At 39.2% G+C, this 20,928-nt stretch overlaps 1 protein-coding gene across 6 annotated transcripts in view; it reads left to right on the top strand.

Moving 5' to 3' along the window:
- Nucleotides 1-3,263: 3,263 nt before the first annotated feature.
- The window catches only part of FXR1 (FMR1 autosomal homolog 1), a 58,798-nt gene continuing 41,133 nt past the window's right edge, over nt 3,264-20,928 (top strand). For 3 of the 6 annotated variants that reach the window (XM_081830139.1, XM_031025832.2, XM_031025833.2), the window contains exon 1: nt 3,264-3,419. In XM_081830139.1, coding sequence (XP_081686265.1) covers nt 3,369-3,419 — 51 coding nt within the window. In that variant the 5' untranslated portion in view covers nt 3,264-3,368. The remainder of the gene's footprint in view (nt 3,420-20,928) is intronic. The other 3 variants (XM_006731236.3, XM_031025834.2, XM_006731237.3) reach the window with 1 other exon arrangement.

The following is a 20,928-nucleotide window of genomic DNA, read 5'->3' on the forward strand; positions in this document are numbered from 1 at the left end:
CAGGGTTTGAGATTGAGCTGCATGGGTGGCGGGGGTGTCCGTGCTCAGCAGCGAGTTTTCGGGAGATCCTCTCTCTCCTGCTCCCTCTGCCCCTCCTCCTGCTGGCACATGTTCTTTCTCTCTCTCCCATATAAATAAATCTTAAAAAAAAAGATAAATGGAAGGGGGAAGACTTAAATTCTAGTCTGCTACTTAGAACTGTGCGATCTTAGATAAATGACTGGTTGCTGGAATCTCAATTGCTTAATGGAAATCATGAGGTCTACTTAGCAGTAGTAGTAAATTGTTGGCGGGAGTGGGTGGGGGTGGGGGCAAACTCAAATGTTTTTAGCATGCATGTCCTGAAGAGGACCAACTTTAATTCTTCAAAGTTCAGATAATATGGAATACTTTAGGTTGTGTCCAAATGGAATTTTTGCAGCCCTACCCAAAGTCACTCACATTGGGAAGCAGAAGAAAACAATACACTGAAGGCCAAAACGACAAGAAAGAAGGGAAGGAAGAAACAAAGAGGAGAGAGAGAAAAAGAAAGGAAGAAAGAAAGAAAAACCCATAAAGCAAACTAGACCCTTCATCCATTGCTGATGGAAATGCAAATGGTGCAGCCACCTTTTTTTTTTTTTTTTTTTTTTTAAGAGAAGGGAGCCCGATGTTGGACTCAATCCTAGGATCCTGGGGCCATGACCCGAGCCTAAGGCAGACACTTAACAGACTAAGCCACTCAGGAGCCCGGTGCAGCCACTTTGGAAAAGAGTCTAGCAATTCCTCGAGAGATTAAGTGGAGTTATTACCATATCAAGACAGGGAAACTGAAGGACTCTATAAAAATCTGCTTTTTGCTCCTTTTTCCTGCTTCTCCACCCCACTTTACACATGCCTTGTAAATAGCGTCTATCCTCCTTGTAAGGAGTAATGGTTCTCCAAAATAAATAACATCTAAAGAAGGACCAGATGAGAATGACCAGGGAAGCTATCCTAATGCACATTCCAGACCACTGGAGCTAGACACCTGAATGCAAGATCCCCTGGTTCCAAGGAATGACACCTGGGCTCTTGTCTTTGTTCTAACTGGTTCCTGGATGCCTGAGAGGACCATACACCAGAACTCCACCCTCAATAAAAATCCCCAGGCCCCGAAGAAAGATGAGACTCACTCCTTCCCTTTCTGAGTCTCCTGGACACTCACTCTGTTAATTGCTTTCTCTTTATCTTCAATAAACTCTGCTTTCACTTCCTGCTGGCTCACGTTTGATATCCATCCTATATGAAGCCAAGGACGGCCAGCCTGCTGGCATCAATATGAGCCAGCAATTTCAATTCTAGGTATATACCTAAGAGAAATGAAAACATACATCTATTAACTTGAACAGGAATCTTCATTGCAGCATTATTCCTAATAGCCAAAAAAGTGTAAACATCTCAAATGTCTATCAAAGGATGAATGAATTAATAGAATGATGTTATATATCCATGCAATGGTATATTTGACAATAAAAAGGAATGAGTAGTGATACATGCTTACAACATGGATGAATCTTGAAAACACTATGCTCACTGAAAGAACTGTCATAAAAGACCACATACTGTATGATTTATTTCATGTATATGAAATGTCTGGACTAAGCAAATCTATAGATAGAAAGTAGGTTAGTGATTGCATAGCTCCTGGGGCTTGGGTGAAATGGGGAGACTGCCCACGGGTACAGGAATTCTTTTGGGCCTGATGAAAATGTCTGAAATTGATTGTGGTGGTAAATGCACAACTCCGTGAATGTACTAAAACTCGATGAATTGGACACTTTAAATGGATGAAATGCATGGTATGTGAATTATATCTCAATAAAGCTGTTGGAATAAAAAGCAAACTAGCGCATTGTAATTCTGAAAGATCATAATAAGATGGTATATAAAGTGTTGGACAGATGAAGCCCTTAATAAATGGTGGCCATAACTCATTGAGGGAATTTAGTTTGTTTATGTTTTCCTCACCATAATCAACATTTTATAAAGATCATTTTGGGGGCTCCTGGGTGGCTCAGTCGTTAAGTGCCTGCCTTTGGCTCTGGTCATGATCCCAGGGTCCTGGGATCGAGCCCCACAGGGGGCTCCCTGCTCTGCAGGGAAAGCCTGCTTCTCCCTCTCCGACTCCCCCTGCTTGTGTTCACTCTCTCAGTCCAAAAAAAAAAAAAGATAATTTTGTATATAGCAAAGCAATACCAACACTGTTGCAGACTGTTTTCCTTCTGAACCTTTGGAGATGTAGATGTGATGAGACGTTATGTACATTATTTTTAGGACCCCCTGTCCTCAGAAGGGCTGGGCCCATGGGCATTCCTTTGCGAGTAGGGAGTGCCAGCAAAGCATCCTTTTTAAAGTTTTTCTGTCAAAATGGTAATAAAACACACACATAAAATAGTCCTAGGATTTTTTCCAAAGGCCTTGCTTTGGGAAAAGGTTTTGGTATTGTTAAAACAGATATTCAAACTATCTCCAACACAATGCTTGGTAGAAAGCCATACAAGATGACTCTGCTTCGATCCTTTTTGTGGAAATTTGCATGCATTGCCGAAGGGGAAAACGTGGTGTCCTGCTCAGTACCAAGTTTCCCTATTTCTAACAATGGGTATTAACGTAAACTCTCACGCAAGTTGTAAACACGTCTGACTCAAAACTAACTTCAATACTTAGCCTGACTTTTAACCAGCTGAAACGTTAACAGGTGGGGAGAGGGCTCCAGCGAACTGTGTGAGGAGGCGTGGAACTGTGGATTTGAGTGAAGAGAAGGCCACCAATTTAAATAAAAAAGTGCGAGATGAAAGAATTTGGAGGACATAGTATGTACAATTTTACGCTCCCTCCCCCGCCCCAAAGTTTGTGCCAGTGGGCAACTGGAGCCCCCAAACTTGGTCTTCCCTCGTGAGGAAGTTAGTCCAGGGCTACCAGCACTTGCAAGAAGCTTAGGGGTAGAATGCCCGAGCGCCGCGCAAAGCAGATGAGTGGGGCAGGCGGCGGCCAGACAGTTCACGCCGGGGCGGCTGGAGGTACCCACCGGCCGGAGCAGGGAAGCCGTGGGCACTGGAGGGCGGGGACGTAAGGGCGGGTCAGCAAAGGTCTGGCGATTGTGTCGGGAGGCGAACGGGGCGTTGGCAGCGGCGGGCGGAGCCCAGGACCAGTGATGTAAGGAGCGGAGGGATCCCACTGGGAGAGTCGAAGTTGCGCTGTGAGACCCCAGGGGTTTGGGGCGGGGGATCCCAGTCCCCGCCCTGTTTTCCCCGCCCCTCCCCCGCCTCCTTTACGCCCCTCCCCCCTCCTCCCCTCTGGTTGGAAAGTTTCTAGAATCTCTTCCCAGCGGCCTTTGCGGTTCCAACATGGCGGAGCTGACGGTGGAGGTTCGCGGCTCCAACGGGGCTTTCTACAAGGTACTGACCCTCTTGCCGCTTTGTCGGGTGTTCTGGGGGCTAAGGCAGGTTTGGGGGAGGGCTGGTGGTCCCGGAGAGTGAGTTTTGGAGTCGAAAAGGGTGGCCAGGCCGAAGCCCGGTGCTGCTGGGTTCCTCGCTTCTCCCCCCTCCACCCGCGGTTTAACGGTCTCGGGGGCCAGGGCTCCGTTATGTTTTGAAACAACACGTCGGACATCTCTTGCGTTTTCCTACTTATGAACCTTCTTCTTGGATGCTAGTGCGGCCCTTCGCGGGCCGGTGAGGAGAAGCCGAGTCTCTGCTGGGCGGCGGGGAGCTCCCTGGGAGCAGGCCTGAGCGCCGGGAGGTTGGGGAGTCGTGAAAGGAGGTGGTGGGATTGTGTGGTCACAGCCGCTCCCCCGCCCCTCGGACTGGGCCGAGCCGGAGCGCCTCGGCCCGCTGCTCCGACCCCTCCCCACCCCTTTGTAGGGGGGGGGGGGCTGCGTCGCGGAATCTTAAGAATTCACCTTTGTATTAGGGTCTGGGGATAATAAACTTTAGTGTCTCACGGTGAAGCGGGTGCCGAATTGAGGGTTAGGATCGAAGAGAAAACTGAAAACCTTGTAATGTGGCGGGTTGAAATATTTTTGCGGCCTGGGAAATTGGGCGGCGCCTTAGCCCTTTTATTACGGAAGAAAAGGCTAGAGTTAGAGGCTTTAAAGTAAGATTGAAAAAGAAGTCGATCAGGGAGAGTGGTGGGGAGGTGACTATTTTCTTAAATTTTAGTTATCCAGTGTTTTTGGAAAGAACTGTTGATTTTTGTTTCTTCCCCACGAGGTTTTTTGTTTGTTTGCACCGCGAGATGCATTATTATGGGATGGGGACTGGAAAACAGAAGAGGAATTCGAGAGTAGAGGAATTTAGTGGGGGCTTCCAGTGTAGGGGTCACATAACTGAAAATGAAATCCTTACAGTTTAATTTTCCCATTATAACGGCCCCTTGTCCCGATTCTTTCTCCAAAAGTATACCACGATATTACAAGATCAATACAAAATCTCCCCAGCTGTGTCTGTCAGTCAATTTTACTAAGCCAGGATCTCAAATGTTTGAGAGTCCTGGCTATTTTTATGAAGGGCCTCCTCTTAATACAGGAGTATTGGGTGTACGCAGAATATATTCTCTCTGGGTTTCATTTCAGCGTACCTTTTGTTCCACAGGGTGGTCGTAATTTCCTCTTGTTAGCGTTGTTTTCCCTTTTGTAGTTTACTGATAAGCTATGTGGATTTGGTTTAACTGTCACGTGGTAATAACCTGGTAGGGAATCACTTGGCGTCTGAAGGATCTCCCTAAGCTTTTTACAAGTTTAAGTCTCCTTAGGTGGTCAACATAAAGTAAAAACAGCGACTGCCCGGTGGAAAGGAGTCTTTTTGCTTGACTCCATATATTAGCAGTCTAGATTTAACATTTGGTGTCAAACAAAAGATCTAAGTGAAATTTGAGTAGATATTTCATTGACTTCTGTTATTGAAACCTAGTGGTTGCCTTTTCTTACCCTATATACAGTTGTGGCACAATGCACAAAGAATGGGCTTGCCATACTTTTCCTGTCAAGGGTATGTAAGGTTCATCATTTTTGCACACCGCCCGTGGAAAAGTTTCATATTCCCACTGTATGGTGATACAGTTGTGTAACGGAGGTATGCTTTTTTTCCCCCTGGCAAATTGAAAAAGTAAAATTTTTTTGCCTTTACTTTGTAGCATGTGGATGGTAGATAGGACATTGCTTTTTTAGCCAAGTACTGGTGTTGATCGCTACAGAAAATACTCATTTCTTATTTTTATTTTATAAGATTATTTAAGGTTATCAGTTTGAAAGTTTAAGATTGTTTACAGTTTTTTTTTTTTTTTAAAGATTTTATTTATTTTGAGAGTGAGAGAGCATGAGCAGGGGCAGAGGGAGAGGGAGAAGCAGAGTCCCCGCTGAGCAGGGAGGCGGGCTCGGGGCTCCATCCGAGGACCCTGGGATCTTGACCTGAGCTGAAGGCAGACGCTTAACCGACTGAGCCACCCAGGCGCCTCTGTAGTGTTTGGTTTTTCATAGATTTTTTAAAAATCAAATTCACAGTGAATGTCCCCATTTTGGAACTCTGAAGTATTGTTGATCCTTATCCTTACTCTACAAGTCTGCTTGATTCTACTTAGACGTTGAGTCCATTACTCATTTTTACTTCACAAAGAAAGGTGGTACTTTGGCAAAGGTTGGGAAGGATCCTAGCCACATTGTGTGTACTAAAATAATTGCACTTGAACGTTTGGAATTTTATGTCCTATTGTAATCCACTTGTGCATTGTGGAAACTGAGGTCTTCAGAACTCTGGAAGATCGAGAATGGTGAGGTGGGAGGAGCCCTGGATTTGAAGTTAGATAATGGTAAACTGAAGTACAGACCTAGAATTCCCATGTGTTTACCCATCCGTGCACTCCTGAGCATATCTTTTCTGTAAAATGAAGGGTTTGAAGTAGTTCATATCCCCAGTTTTTTAATCCCATGGAACTGCTCACTTGGAAAAAAAATTGGTTTACTGCACAAGCAATTTATTATTTTAACTACACGAATTTTTTTAGATTAATTTACATGTGGTAAAATTCACCTTTCTGGGACATAATTACGTGAGCTTTCGTAAATGTCCTGTAACAACCACCAACACGATGGAGATAGAAGAGTTCCACTGTCCCCCAAATTTCACTCATGCGCCTTTGTAGTCACCTCTTTTCATCCCGAGATCCTAGAGGGTTTTCCTGTACCCATAGTTTCACCTTTGCCAGAATGTCCTCTATGTAGATTCATATAGTATGCTGAGGGTTTTGATTCTGGCTTCTTTCATTTAGCATAGCAGCAATTTAATTTTTTTTTTTTTTTTAAAGATTTTATTTATTCATTTGAGACAGAGAGATACACACAGAGAGAGAGCATGAGCAGGGAGAGAGGCAGAGGGAGAGGGAGAAGCAGGCTCCCCGCTGAGCCAGGAGCCCGATGCGGGGCTTGATCCCAGGACCCTGGGATCATGACCTGAGCAGAAGGCAGACGCTTAACCATCTGAGCCACCCAGGTGCCCCAGCAGCAATTTAATTTTAAGTAAAATTTTCTAATTTAAAAACAGTAATATTGGTCAGTGAGGGCATTTTGGAAACAAAAGTTGCCTTTGGATAACAGCTGTTAACATTTTGGTTTATTCTCTCCCTGGTGGTTTTTTCAGTGTGCAGGTGATTCTGATTTTCCTCATTTTCTTCCCTTTCCCCCCACAAACACACACAGCTGTAAATGCTAATCGCAGTACAATTTCAGTCATGGGTTTAGTAGCCAGTATCATCATGCCTTGAGGCAGTGCTCTGTAGACATGTATTAAAGATTTTCTGGTGGAACTGAAACTTCATCTTACAAATTAATTGGAACCAGTGAAAAGCTAAAAGAAGATGTGACTTAAAATTAAGATCTTTTTTTTAATACTGTTTTGCATCTTGCTTTTTTTAAACAACTGTGGATCTGTAGTTTGTTAAGGAGATAAAAACTTGATACGCTTCTCTTTGCAGCTCTGTAAATCTTTGGGGATTGGGAAGAGTGGGAGATATGTTAAGTACCTGATAGGGGATATAATTTTATATAAAAATTTGTTTATAGCTTTTTTTTTTTTTTTTTACCTAGAATGAGGCATCTTAAGGTTTATACTACTGGCCATTGAAGGTGCTTTTATTTAAGATAGAATTTACATTTTATGGTTGTTAGTGTATTATAGAGTTGTGCAACCATTATCACAACCTTACTTTAGAACATTTCAGTTACCCCCCAAAAAACCCTGTGCCCATTTGGAGTCATTAAAATGCTTAACAACTGATGTATATGATACTGAGCTTTGTAATAGCATTGCAACTTGCATAGCCATGGGCAGAATATAATTTAAATAGAAGTTGAAAGTAAGTCCCTCGATTTCTGGCTGATGTGAAGGAAAGTTTCCATGGTGTTCCAAGGAAATGTGTAATCTCTAAGATGGCTGAATGAAATTTCAGGCCTTCTCTAGAAGACAATTATTTTTGGAGTTCTGCAATTTCTGCTTTGACTACAAATTTTAAAGTGCTACAGTATTTCCAAAATTTCCTATTACTTTACCTTAATTTAATATTAAAATGGAATTTGAGAGTAATTAAATTATGCAGGTTTATTAACATTAATGATGATGACCTATAGAGTTTTAGTAGAGGAGTTTCTTGAGAGAGTACGGACTTTTCAAAGTTAGTATTGAATATTGATTTCTTTGTGCAGATTAGTAATTAAGGAAAAGATAGGTAGTGGCTGTCTTAATACTAGGGACACTTAAATTAAAAACACATTTCAGATATTTTAAAGATAATTCTCAGTTGTACATTTTTTTATTGAAATATTTTTTTAGCGAAAGATTTAACTTAATATTGTACATATGGGGAGTCCACACACGGAAATTCCAAAGATCGCCCTAATCATGCAGGTTTTAAAATGTGTTTTTATAAAAACCTGAAAGAACTAAGATTTAACTGAAAAGGCCACTTAATTTTTAAAAATTAAACTTTTTTGTAAAGTTTCATTTTTGTATTATAAAAGCAATATGTAAGTATGAAAAAATCTGAAAACAAAAGCAAAAAAAAATTTTACCTACCGAGAGCTATATTGTCGAGGCCTGGCTTTATGTATGTACAGAAAACATACTTTTTCCCATCTTTTCATGCGCCTCTCTGTTTCTTGTAACATCAGATATTTGTGTGCATTTTGTAAGATAATAGTTTACTGTGTCTCTTATTTACTAGATAGTCTGTGAAGCTTATACTAGTATTTTCTGATTTTGTTCGTTCAAAAACTCCGTGAGATACTTTTTTTTTTTTTTTAAAGATTTTATTTATTTGACAGAGACACAGCGAGAGAAGGAACACAAGCAGGGGGAGTGGGAGAGGGAGAAGCAGGCTTCCTGCAGAGCAGGGAGCCTGATGTGGGGCTTGATCCCAGGACCCTGGGATCATGACCTGAGCCGAAGGCAGACACTTAACGACTGAGCCACCCAGGTGCCCCGAGATACGTGTTTTTATTCCCATTTTACATACTAGGAGACTGACAATAACAAGTAACTTGTCCATAAATAAATGTAGCTGAAATGAGATTTAACTCTAGAGCTTCTCACTTCCAATGCCTAATTTAGTATAGCAATAGAGGTTCTTCAAAGGAAATCTCAGAGTAGTGGGCTTATACTTAAGTATTTTAGTTAGAAAGACAAGGCAGGGTGCCTGGATGGCTCAGTCTGTTAAGTGCCTTTGGCTCAGGTCATGATCTCAGGGTCCTGGGATCCAGCCCCTTGTTGGGCTCCCTTCTCAGTGGGGAGCCTGCTTCTCCCTCTCCCTTTCTGTCCCTCCCTGCTGCTTGTTCTCTATCTCAAATAAATAAAATCTTAAAAAAAACCAGGCAAGGCAAACACTTGATAATTCAAGAAGCAAGTTCTCTACCACAATGTTAAGGATGTAGTAAACTAGTTTTTTTTTTAAGTTTTATTTATTTATTTTTAGTAATCTCTGCACTCAACATGGGGCTCAAACTCATGACCCTGACTGAGGTCAAGAGTTGCATGTTCTTCTGACTGAGCCAGCCAGGTACCCCAAACTAGCTTGACTTTTTTTTTTTAAGATTTTATTTTTTGAGAGAGCTCGCGAGAGTGCATGAGCAAGCACAAGTCGGGGCGGGGAGAGGGAGAAGCAGGATCCCCATCCCAGGACCCTGGGATCATGACTTGAGCCAGAGGCCTATGCTTAACGGATTGAGCCACCCAGGCGCCCCGCCTTTTTTTTTTAAAGTAGTGGGAAGAGCTATAGGCGTTCCATGAGTGATCCTAATTCTTGTACTAGGTGGTCATAAGACCCCTCTTTTTCTTTCATCTGCAGTATTAGGCAGTTAGATTGCTTTTTAACGATTTATCAAGTGGTGGTCTCTGCTAGGTTCTGTTCATTAAGGTTCTGTCTAGTTCTAAGAAAGCTATTATTTATTGAGCACTCAGGCTATCAGACTGTGCAGATACTTCATGTGAATTTAGTCTTCTGAATCACAGTGAAGGGGAGATAATGTTACCAGCAGCTGAGGAAACTGAGGCCAAGTGAATCTAGGTCCATAAAATAGGCTGATTCAAAGTTCAGATTGGTTTTTCAGACTTTGGTAAAGTATGATTTTTTAATTTTATTTTTTTAAAAGATTTTATTTATTTGACAGCGAGAGAGGGAACACAAGCAGGGGGAGTGGGAGAGGGAGAAGCAGGCTTCCCGCGGAGCAGGGAGCCCAATGTGGGACTCGATCCCAGGACCTTGGGATCATGACCCGAGCCGAAGGCAGACGCTTAACGACTGAGCCACCCAGGCGCCCCGTTTGATTTTTTTAAATACATATATTTTTATTACAGAATTAAAAAAAAACACCCAAATGCAACATTCTAAAAAACCAAAAATTTACTACTGATACTGACCTACAAGGTTGCTGTGCTACAGTACACGTACACAAGTCAAGAAATGAAGAAAACTTAAATATTTAGAAACATTCAACATCAGAAGCTTTAAAATCTAACTGTAGGAAGATGTCAGACAGCTACAACTTGCATTTTTATTTTTTACTTTAATTTTTTTTGAAGGTTTACTTATTTATTTTAGAGAGGGAGCGAGTTATGCCTGAGTGGGAGGGGCAGAGGGAGAGGGAGGGCGAATCTTAAGTGGACTCCCTGCTGAGCAGGACGTGGGGCTGGATCCCAGGACTCAGATCTTGACCTGGGCCAAATTGAAACCAAGGGTCAAACTCATAATGACTGCACCACCCAGGCGCCCCAACAACCTGGATTTTTAAAAAAGTATTTTCTCTAAAAATAATCCTATCAGCTATAAAAAAAATCTGAACAGTTTTATACTGAAGCTAATTCTGAGCTGCACTTGAATTCACATTCTTAGCAGAACAGTTGTCCAAGTACACATGCACACTCCTCAATTACAGGATAGCCATTCTTCATCTTCCTTCTCTTCCTTATCATCATCATCATCATCTTCATCCTTCTTTGAGCCTGTTGGCCTGCCAGGGCCCTTTTTTCCTCCTTCAAAGTGATTTTTTTTTTAAAGTTCAAATATATGGCTTATCATGTTATTAATTACATACTATTACTAACAAGCTGTTAATACAGTGGGAGTCAAGAGAACAAATGATTTAATCATGATTTAACATTTTAAAATGGGATTACCGGGCGCCTGGGTGGCTCAGATGGTTAAGCGTCTGCCTTTGGCTCAGGTCATGATCCCAGGGTCCTGGGATTGAGTCCCGCATCGGGCTTCCTGCTAGGCGGGGAGCCTGCCTCTCCCTCTGCCTCTGCCCCCCCCCCCCGACTCTCATGAATAAATAAATAAAACATTAAAAAAAATAAAATGGGATTATCTGTTAAAACATTTTGGATGCGTTGGATTGAATAAAATTATTAACGTTAATTTACCTGTTTTTTTTTTACTTATTTAAATATGGCTATTAGAAATCTTAAAACTAGGTATATGCTTTTTAAATATACTATTCTCAGTTGCTACTTCATATTGCTCATTGTACAGTGTATTTTGGGAAATATTTGAAATGCTTTATGTATGCATATGCAGTTGACCCTTTACATGCATCCACTTGTGTAAATGTATTTTGTCCTGATTTTACCATTTTTTTCTAGCTTTACTTTAAGAATACTGTATATAATACATATGAAATACGTGTTGATTGTTTATATAATTGGCAATGCTTCTGGTCAGCAGTAGGCTATTAGTATTAAGTTTTGGAGGGTCAGATGTTTTATGTGAATTTTCAATTGTGTTGGGGTGGATACCCCCGTCTCCTGTGTTCAAGGGTCAACTGTACATGAAACTTTTTCAAATTTTCTTATGATGAGGCACCTTTGGGTAATCTTGCCACATAATATTGAGTATTAAAAGGTTTTAGAATATTATTTGGCAGATGTTTATTAGTCAATAGTAAGAATCTTTGATAGTTCTGTTAAATTTTCTAATACCGAGTCTTAATAGCTTGAGCAAAACAAAATGAATACAAAGGATTCCTTTGTTGATTCAAATGTATATATTATTTATACATACAATTTTAGTTTATTTGTCCTTATATTAAAAGATGCTGAAAGCAGTGGCAAAATTGAGCCAGCATTAAATCTCAGTTAAGTATCAGTTGTTTTAACTTGTTTCCTTTATTTTAGCCTCAGCATTTTTTGCTTAGCTTTTTTGGGAGAATGAGTAGAGGTCTTCTCCAGTAATAACTGATGAAGTTTGTAGTTATTTTTGGCAGATGAACATGGCATGCCTTCCCTGTTGATTTCTTCAGGGTCAGACTCTCAGGCTTTCTATATCTCTGTGTTTCTTACAGTGGCTAATTAATCATAGTAAAACTTTTCTTTCTTTCCATTTTGTAACTTTCTGCTTTTATAGTTTTTCAGATTATAGGATATTTTCAAGTCTTAAATTTTCTGGTGGCTTGTTATGTGTATTTAGTACATAGTAGGGCTTTTGTACGTGTTTGTTGAATGAACAGATGAATCTCTCATTCTTGGCTTTGGGACACACTGATTTGTTTTTAATTTTAGGTAATGTAATGGCATACATGCAGAATTAACTTCATTTCTGATTCTGATTGACTCAGTTGAAAAATTTTTTTTTAGCTGTTATATATTGACCTTGGTCGAGTTCTGATGTGGTCACAGAACTTTACAGATACCTAGAACTATGGGGAACTTCAACTCCTTGCCATCTGGAAAGTCGTAATAGTTTCAGGTGGCTGTGTGGAACCACTAATTCAATTTCAAGGAGAACTGTTGGATATGTGAAATTAACAAGCCAAGAACAATGATACACAAGCGTTATTAGGTATTTATGCATTCTTATGAAATCTTCATTGTCATTTTTTAAAATAGAACAGTTAAATGTTCAATACTAATGAATGCTGAAGGTTTACTTGGAATAATTCTTTTCCGTGTTAGAACTTACTCCATAATGCAATAACTTTTCTAACATAATGTAATCAGTAAATTTGTGGACTTCATTTGTAGAACATGTGTCCATTGATTTGAAATGACTTCAACTTGTAGATTTAGTTATGCAGGTCTTCAAAAAAAGTACTGCTTGAAGTTAAGAAATTTGATTGCAGTATTAGTCTTAAATATTTGTGCTTGTTACTGGAATCAAATTATAATGCAAATGTTTTAGGTGTTATAGGCATCAGACCAGTTTGTTAATTAGAATCTAGATTTGCGATCCCTAGATATGGAAAAATTAAAAAGATAACAGGGAGTGGTGCTGTATGTATGTGCTGTATGAAAAAAGTGCTGGTTGACATAGTGCTTTAGGATATATCTCAATTCTTTTAAGAATATATATATATATATATAGTTTTAAAGATTTTATTTATTTATCTGACAGAGACACAGAGAGGGAACCCAAGCAGGGGGAGTGGGAGAGGGAGAAGCAGGCTTCCTGCTGAAGAGGGAGCCCGAAGCAGGGCCTGATCCCAGAACCCTGGGATCATGACCTGAGCCGAAGGCAGATGCTTAACTAAGCCTCCCAGGCGCCCCTCTTTTAAGAATATTTATGCTTGTATATACATATGTATAATTTTACATGTAGGCATTGAGTATTCACAAACTTGCTTTGTTGTAAATTTTTTTCCCTTTTTTTTTTTTTTCCTTGCTCCCCTTTGCCACATAAGCTCTCATTCCCACTCCATTTCAGGTAATATTTATAGCCAGGTATACATCATACTAGATTTTTCTCTACACTCAATAGAATGGTACATAGATACATATTTGTATACACATGTAGGTTTTTTTTTTCTTTCGATATTGCTCTATAAAAATAGGATTGTCTGTATTTTGGCTGTCTTCCTTTGGAGTGTAGTTTATTTTTAAATGGTTACATAGTATTTCATGGCAAGAATTATGATATCCAGCCATTCCCCAGTTAGTAATAGACACTCACTCTGTTTTCAGTTTTTTGCCACTCCATGTATCTGTTTACATTGGAGAGGTTTCAGAGAATGGGAAGCTTGGTGGAAGGGAACTTTTCTTTTTTAACATTAATAAATGTTAACATTACTTTCCAAAAGGCTTAACCCTTCCTATTTTCTCTGTGGGTAAATACAAAAGCTTTTCTGTACATCCTTGCCAGAGAATGGGTTCTATAATCTTTAATTTTGGCCAGTCTGTTGGATATAAATGGTTATCTCAGTGGAACTTCCATTTGCAGGTTCCCTCTTGTGAATTTTAATGTTTGTTGGGCATTTGGATTTGCTTTTCCATAAACTGTTGTTTACCTGTTTTCCTATTGGATGTCTTTTGTCACTTTTTGAGATCTCTTAGGATTCATTTATTGTAAGAGTGCCCTCTTCTCATTTAATACCTGCTGACTTTTTGGTATCTCTGGTTATAGAGAAGTTTTATTTTTTACATACTGAACTATTTTTTCCTTATCAGGGCTCCAGGGTTTCCAGTCCTGGTTAAACGCAGCCTGTGTCGTGTTTATACATAGAATTTCTTAAATTTTCTTGTGTTTTTAATTCATGTATTTTATCTTCACTACACCAGGACTTACTTTTGAATATTCATAGGCAAATGTGCTAGTACTGCGTATTAAAAAAAAAATCATCTGTTTTTTGGTTTTTTGTTTTGTTTTTGCATGTTGGGGAATTAGGGGGAGGATGCCCAGCATCCAGGAGAGCTCAGTCTCATTCAGGGTTGATAGAACCTTCAGAGAATTGCTCCAGAAAGTCTTTGGAGTGCTCTGGGAAGAATGTAAAGAATCCTTGAATGAGGACATTGTGACTTGCTTTGTGGCAAAAATACAGCCAGTTAGGAGTCTTATTACTCTTACCTTACTGCCCTCACCCCTCTTGTTTTACCTGTCACATAGTAAGTGGATCTGAGACCCAATCTTAACAGTGAAACCATTGTGCTGTAGCGAGATTTTTTTTTCCTTCTCTAATGAGAGTTATTTCTATATCTGTTACCTGAATACACAGTCCAGAAACATAAATGTTTGTCAGTTGTTTACATTGCTTGATGTAAAAACACCAGAAGGAAGATTTCTCATGGTATTTTGGGGGAGAGGAGTAGTTTTAAGTACTTCGGGCACTTGAATGCCTGGGAATACTAAGAAGTTTTGATTCTTTACGTTTGCAAATTAAGACCTATATAAAGTTATGCAATGATGATTACCTGTGCTAGGAGCCTCTAAGTCAGTTTTTTAACATAATAGATAGAGTGTCTCATCCAAATTATAATACAGAAACACTGTTTTCTCAGTTCTTGTAAGGACAGTGCATAGCTAGTACCATTCTAGATGCATGGGAGAGAAGTTAGTTCATTAACCATAGTGAATGTCTTAGTGATTGGGCTGTATTCTCTTAGAACCCTGGTTAAAAAATACTGTGTGCTGTATTCAATTTTATTTTTACTCTTGTAAAAAGGATCATAGCATGTAGAGTGCAAAGCAGGACAAGAAATGATTCTGATTATTGACCTGTTGATTTGAGGTATGAGAGTGAGCCAGCGGCAGAGGTGTCTGTACAGTTAAATTGGGGTTTAGAGTCTAAGGAATAGGCTACTTTTCTATACACAGATTTGGGAAGTTAGTGGAAGATCGGCACAGTTTCATCTAAAGTGACGTTAGTTCTGAGAGACGCTAAGAAGTGTTGTCAGTTAACATCTGTGAATGGTAGTTCCTACTTACTTTTAAGATCTTTTAAGTAATCTCTACACTCAATGTGGGCTCAAATGTACGACCCCGAGATTGAGTCGCATGCTCCACTAACTGAGCCAGCCAGGCGCCCCTGAAAGATGTCTTTAAACGCTTGCATGCATAAAATGGAAGATATAAACAAAATAAATTGGTTTAAACATCTTCATATTCAGGTGATTGTGTTTCTTATTACAATATCTTCCTCAGTGCCATGGAGAGCATTGATGTTGCAAGCATACTTTAAAAGAGCTCTCCTCTATTATCTCCAGGATTTTCTTGCAAGAATTTTCATCCACTCTGCAAGTTTTGGTGCTGGTGCTTTCTTGATTTTATCAGAAGGTGTCAACAGAACAGCCTTCTGGTAAGAAACCTTAATCCTTCCTAAAATTGGCCTTCATTGGTTTGCTGAATGAAATGTCAAGAGGTTGCAGTCAAATGGTACAGAAAATTGCAAGCAAACCAAGTTTGAACATGCCTAGTGACATATCCTGATTGCCATGTGGTTATCTGCTATTCTCTAAGATTTGCCATCAATTGTAAGATGTATCCTGGTTTCAGAGATACTAAATTGTTAGATTTAGTATCTTAACAAATTGGGCTGGGAAGGTAGACTGGGGCCAAACAATGAAATCAGTAAATAAACGGATAATTGATCAAAGGATAACAAGTGATAATCAAATCTGCAGTGGCAGTTCTTAGGGGCGGTGCATGGAAGGACCTGAGGTGAATTTTGTATAAATTATGCTTTATTAACTTTTCCTTTCTCTTGGTTATGTTTTCATAATCATCTTTATCCACAGCAGTAACTGATGCAGCTGGGGAAAATGGAGAGTTAGCCCATATAGAGGTAACACAGAATCTAACAAACTGAGAGCCCAATGTCTTTAATATAGAGAGAATTTATTCTAATCCATGTATTTTTAGAAATACGGTATCTTGTCACAAGTTTACTTCAGTAATTAAGTCATCAACTGTGATGTTTTAACACGCTCAAAAAATGTTATTTGACTGTTGTGGCCAAGTAGAAAAATAAAAATTAAAAATTTCATGAAAGTGATCCTGAGACAGACTTTAGAAAGAAAAGCTTTGATAGAAGTATTAAAGGTAGAGTGAATCTTAAATTATATAAGAATATTTTGAAGGAGGCAGTGATGTGATTGTGAGAACTTTTTACTTTTTGCTTAGGAGAATAAATGTGAACTAGAGATTTTTGATGGATCCTTTGCTTTTACTACTTGAGACTGGAGTCTCAAAAAACCTACCCTCCTTTAGGAAGATTGTATGGTTTCTTGCGGCAGTTTTTGGCTCAGTCTGTTGGCAGTCAGTAAACTCTTCTAACAAGAATTTTGAGGTTGGGGTGCTTGGGTGGCTCAGTCGGTTAAGTGTCTGCCTTTGGCTCAGGTCATGATCGAGGGTCTGGAGATTGAGTCCTGCTTTGGGCTCCCTGCTCATTGGGGAGTCTGCTTCTCCCCTCCTACCCCTCCCTCCTGCTCGTGATATCGCTCTCTCAAATAAATAAAATTCTTTAAAAAAAAAAGTTTTTGAGGTGTAAAAGTTACAGCTTTAGGGTATACATCTTAGGATTTTGGATTTTCCACTCTAAAATCTTTAAATTGAGGGTTCAAGTTGTCTGGTTTCTGGGTAGTTTGCTGAGTATTAAGGCTTTTGAGTTTGTTTTCTGTTTGATAAGGAATGTAAATTTTGTGATGTAATGAGTTGCATTATAGGAGGTTACGAGTGGATTTTTCAGAAATTTAAAGAAATGGCTGAATTTGAAAGGATAGTTTACCTTGCAGTCAAAGGAATTTTTCTGGACTAGGATGTGTTCTTAGTGATTTAGTGGGAATGTTCTCTAAGGGATTCATGCATCTTTTTAGATTTGTAAATCATACTTCAAGCAAGGCTTTTGATAAATTGGTTTAAACACTAAAATTTTGTTTTATTTCGAGCCTTTTTTGGTTAAGATAGCTTGCCTTTCCAGTTGTGAAGTATATATTGAGATTCCCCCCCCCCCCCTCCTGGAACTTTGCCTTAAATAGGCTTTTTAGGAAGGGTGCTTTATTTCTTCAAATTAATATTGCTACCACACTTAACCTTTTGGACTTTAAAAGTGCAAATCAGGAAAAGCATTTTATCATCTGATTGGAAATGAGTTACTGAAAAGAGCTCCAGAAAGATGAGTGTTTAAATTCAGCATTTATAGCCTCCTAGGGAGTGAATTTTGGGGCTGTGTAGCTGTATGTGGTTTTAGCTTCCCTTTCACTAAAATGAGGGATCTGAAAGGTCTGTAAATGAATTTTTTTTTTTTTAAGTAAGCATTATGCCCATTGTGGGGCTTGAACTCACAGTCCTGAGGTCCAAGAATCCCATGCTCTACTGATTGAACCAACCATGTGTCCCAGTAGAAATTTTATCTTCGGAATCAGGTAACTTTCCCACAGACAGGGTCCCTGATTTTTGTCCTGATTTTTTACTATATTTATAATCTTGGTCTTTCAATTCCTGAAATAATTCATACCATGTTTCTTTCTGCTTAACCAATTGGATTTCCCCCCCATGACTGCCCTCGTCAAGCTGAAAACCTGTTTTACAGCTGTAGTGTTCTGTCATCACAAATGTGTCTTTAAGTTAGGTAATTCTCTGCACTTTGTTCTTTCCACAAGCAGTATAAGCTCCCACCTCAAAATTGCTAGGTTGCTTTTTATATTCTGATATGGAATGATCTACAGAACAAAAAGTGGGAGGAGAAAAGCAAAGTTCAGAACAAATCACAGTAAACATAAGATTTTTTTTTATTATTTCTGAAAGATTTTATTTATTTTTCGACAGAGACCGCGAGAGAGGGAACACAAGCAGGGGGAGTGGGAGAGGGAAAAGCAGGCTTCCGGCCAAGCAGGGAGCCCGATGTGGGACTCGGTCCCAGGAGCCTGGAATCATGACTTCACCCGAAGGCAGACGCTTAACGACTGAGCCATGCAGGCGTCCAAACATAAGATTTTAAAAAAGATTTATATAATTAAAACTACAACTTATTTTTTCTGTGATTACCCATTCACATAGTTCATACCCATTGTCACTTTCGCTTATTAGCTTGTTCACTTGTTAGCTCCCCTGAGACTATTATAAATTGGGAATTTAACTCTCCTGTTTCATTCTCCTTTCCTTTCTTTGTTATGATTATTAATTTTTAGCTTTTAGGTAGTATAAACTTGTCAAGCATTTTGTGGCTTTCTTAAGATTTAGAGGGAGAGCACGCACGTATGTGTGTGCGCATGGGGGGAGGGCAGAGGGAGAGGGGTGAGGGAAAGAGACCCTCCAGCAGACTCCCTGCTGAGCGCATGGAGCCTGATGTGGGGCTCGATCTCACAACCCTAAGATCATGACCTGAGTGGAAATCAAGAATCAGATGCATAACTGATTGAGCCACCCAGGTGCTCTTGTGACTTTTGGGTTTTGTGTTTTTGGTTAGAAAGGTCTTCCTTAGTCTGAAGTTATAAGTAACTCAGGTTTCTCTTGGAATCTCTTGATTTAAAAAACTTTGATTCTTTCATCCATTGATTATATTTTTGGTGAAAATGTCTATTTTCATTTTTTTCCAATAATCAGTTGTCCCAATACTATTTAAAAACAAACCATTCTTCCTCCTATTTGTAATTTCCTAAATGACTTAGACCTAGTTTTGGAATTTGTTTTGTTCTCTTAAAATGTGTGTGGTTTTTGTTTTTTTTGTTTTTGTCTTGATTGTTATAGCTTTAAAATAAGCTTTAATATTTGGAAGGGATAGTGTGTTTTCGTTACTCTCTACTCCCACTTAAAAGTTTCGATTTTGAGTGTTTTAACTTTAAATATAGACATTGGTGTTATTAAGATTAACCTCTTTTCCCCTAAGAAAATCATAAACTCTTAGTTATTTTGGTGGGGTCCCATTTAGGGGCATTTTAAGTTTTTACAATATCAAGATCTTCTAAGGATGTGATATGATTTACATTTTCCTGAATATTCTATATATATATTCATTAGTCGAATTTCAAAGATTTCTGCACATAGGTCCTGTACATTTTTGTTGTTGTAGTTGTTGAGGGCATTCCTAAGATTTTAATTTTTCATTGCTGCTGCCGTTAGATTATTTTTTATCTATTTTCCAGCTGCTTATTTTATCTAGAGAGCAAACTGATTATTGATTAACTTGCCACCTTATTGAATTAAAAAAAGTTTTTTTAGGCTGTATTGCTTTTGAAAAAAATCAGTTCTTCAAATAGTACTTCTATAGCTCAGGGATTTTTGCTGTTCTCTTCATCCCTTCCCTTACCTCCATTTTACACATTGTTTGTGGCATTCCTGGGTTTTTACTATGTAATGTTCTATTTGTTGCTTTGTTGGGGACAACATTCTAAAGGTATTTTAATCACATTTTTGATGTGTTACACTTCCTTGTTGCTTACTGATGATACTTTATAGTTAAGAATTTCACACATAAGCATATAGAGGGACAATTTTATGATGTTTTGGAATTTTCGTGTTTGCATATATGTGGGAAGAGGAAAAAGAAATGTAAAAGGTTTTATTCTGAGAAATACAGGTCCTGGGCCAGATGGATGGTGAATAGGAAGAGAGACAAAATCCCCAAAGGTTGGATTAGAACACGAGGAGGTACAGAAGTTGTGGAGACATAAAGTTATAAGGCCCTGCTATTGTCTTGTGCAGACAAATATGACCATTGTTATTTACTGTCCCCTGACTCAGATTTTGGCAGTGACCTAACCCTGCCATTTTGCGGCTTGAGTGTATAGGGAGCTAGCATCATCATTCTGGTGACTTCCGAGCATACAGAAATACCATGAGAAGTGATGTCTGAGTCCTGCATCAAATGGACACAATTTCATGGAGTTCTGGCCATTAGAAGCACCTTATCCCTAGAATCTAGGGTTTGGGGATTAGGAAGTGTTTGCTAACTAACAGTTCATTGTTAATCTATTTAATTTTATGCTTGAAGGGTATTAGTAATTTGAGTAGGTGTCTAGAGTTGTATTTTTTCTTAAAAGTTTGTGGAAAACGTACACCCCAACAAAGCTGATGGTGGTGGTGGAAGTGGGGATGGGTTGGAAAGAGTTGAGTAAACGTTGACTTTTAGATAGAAAAATAGATTTTTATTATAATGAAGGGTAGAATTTCCCAGTGGCTTGGAGCTCTGACTTGAACTCATTTTGTAAATTATACAGAAATGGCAAAGATTTCTTAGTAAAACATTCTAGACTCTGAAAGTTGTGAAGGACTAGAAAACTTTAGTCAAAGTCGAAAAGGACTAATCTCTTGATGGTAAGGTATGTTTTACTTCATATTCATGAACTTGGAAATTCTCAGTTTCTAAATATTCCTTACAAATGTTAAGGGTATTAATAGAGATAGATTTGTTGGTAACATAACTATGAAAGTGCTGACCAAAGTGATCGCAGAAAGTGATGTGTGGTTGAAACTACTGGGAATAGAGAAACAGGCCAGGCTGTCGTTATTATAGCATGGTCAGATAATCAGAACTGGAATGGCAGCTCTTAATTTTTAACTTTGGGAAAGAGGAATAAAAATGTCTCCGAAATTGCATGGCAGGAACTGCTATAGCACTCTTGAATGTATCCAGAGTTTAGCCTCACATGAGGATATTTGCATTGATACGTCCCATAGCACACAAATAAAGCAGATAATAGACATTTGAAGCTGGAGTGAGAT

This window comes from Leptonychotes weddellii, chromosome 1 (genome assembly GCF_054177405.1).
Source record: "Leptonychotes weddellii isolate Sample4059 chromosome 1, ASM5417740v2, whole genome shotgun sequence".
Lineage (NCBI taxonomy): Eukaryota > Metazoa > Chordata > Mammalia > Carnivora > Phocidae > Leptonychotes > Leptonychotes weddellii.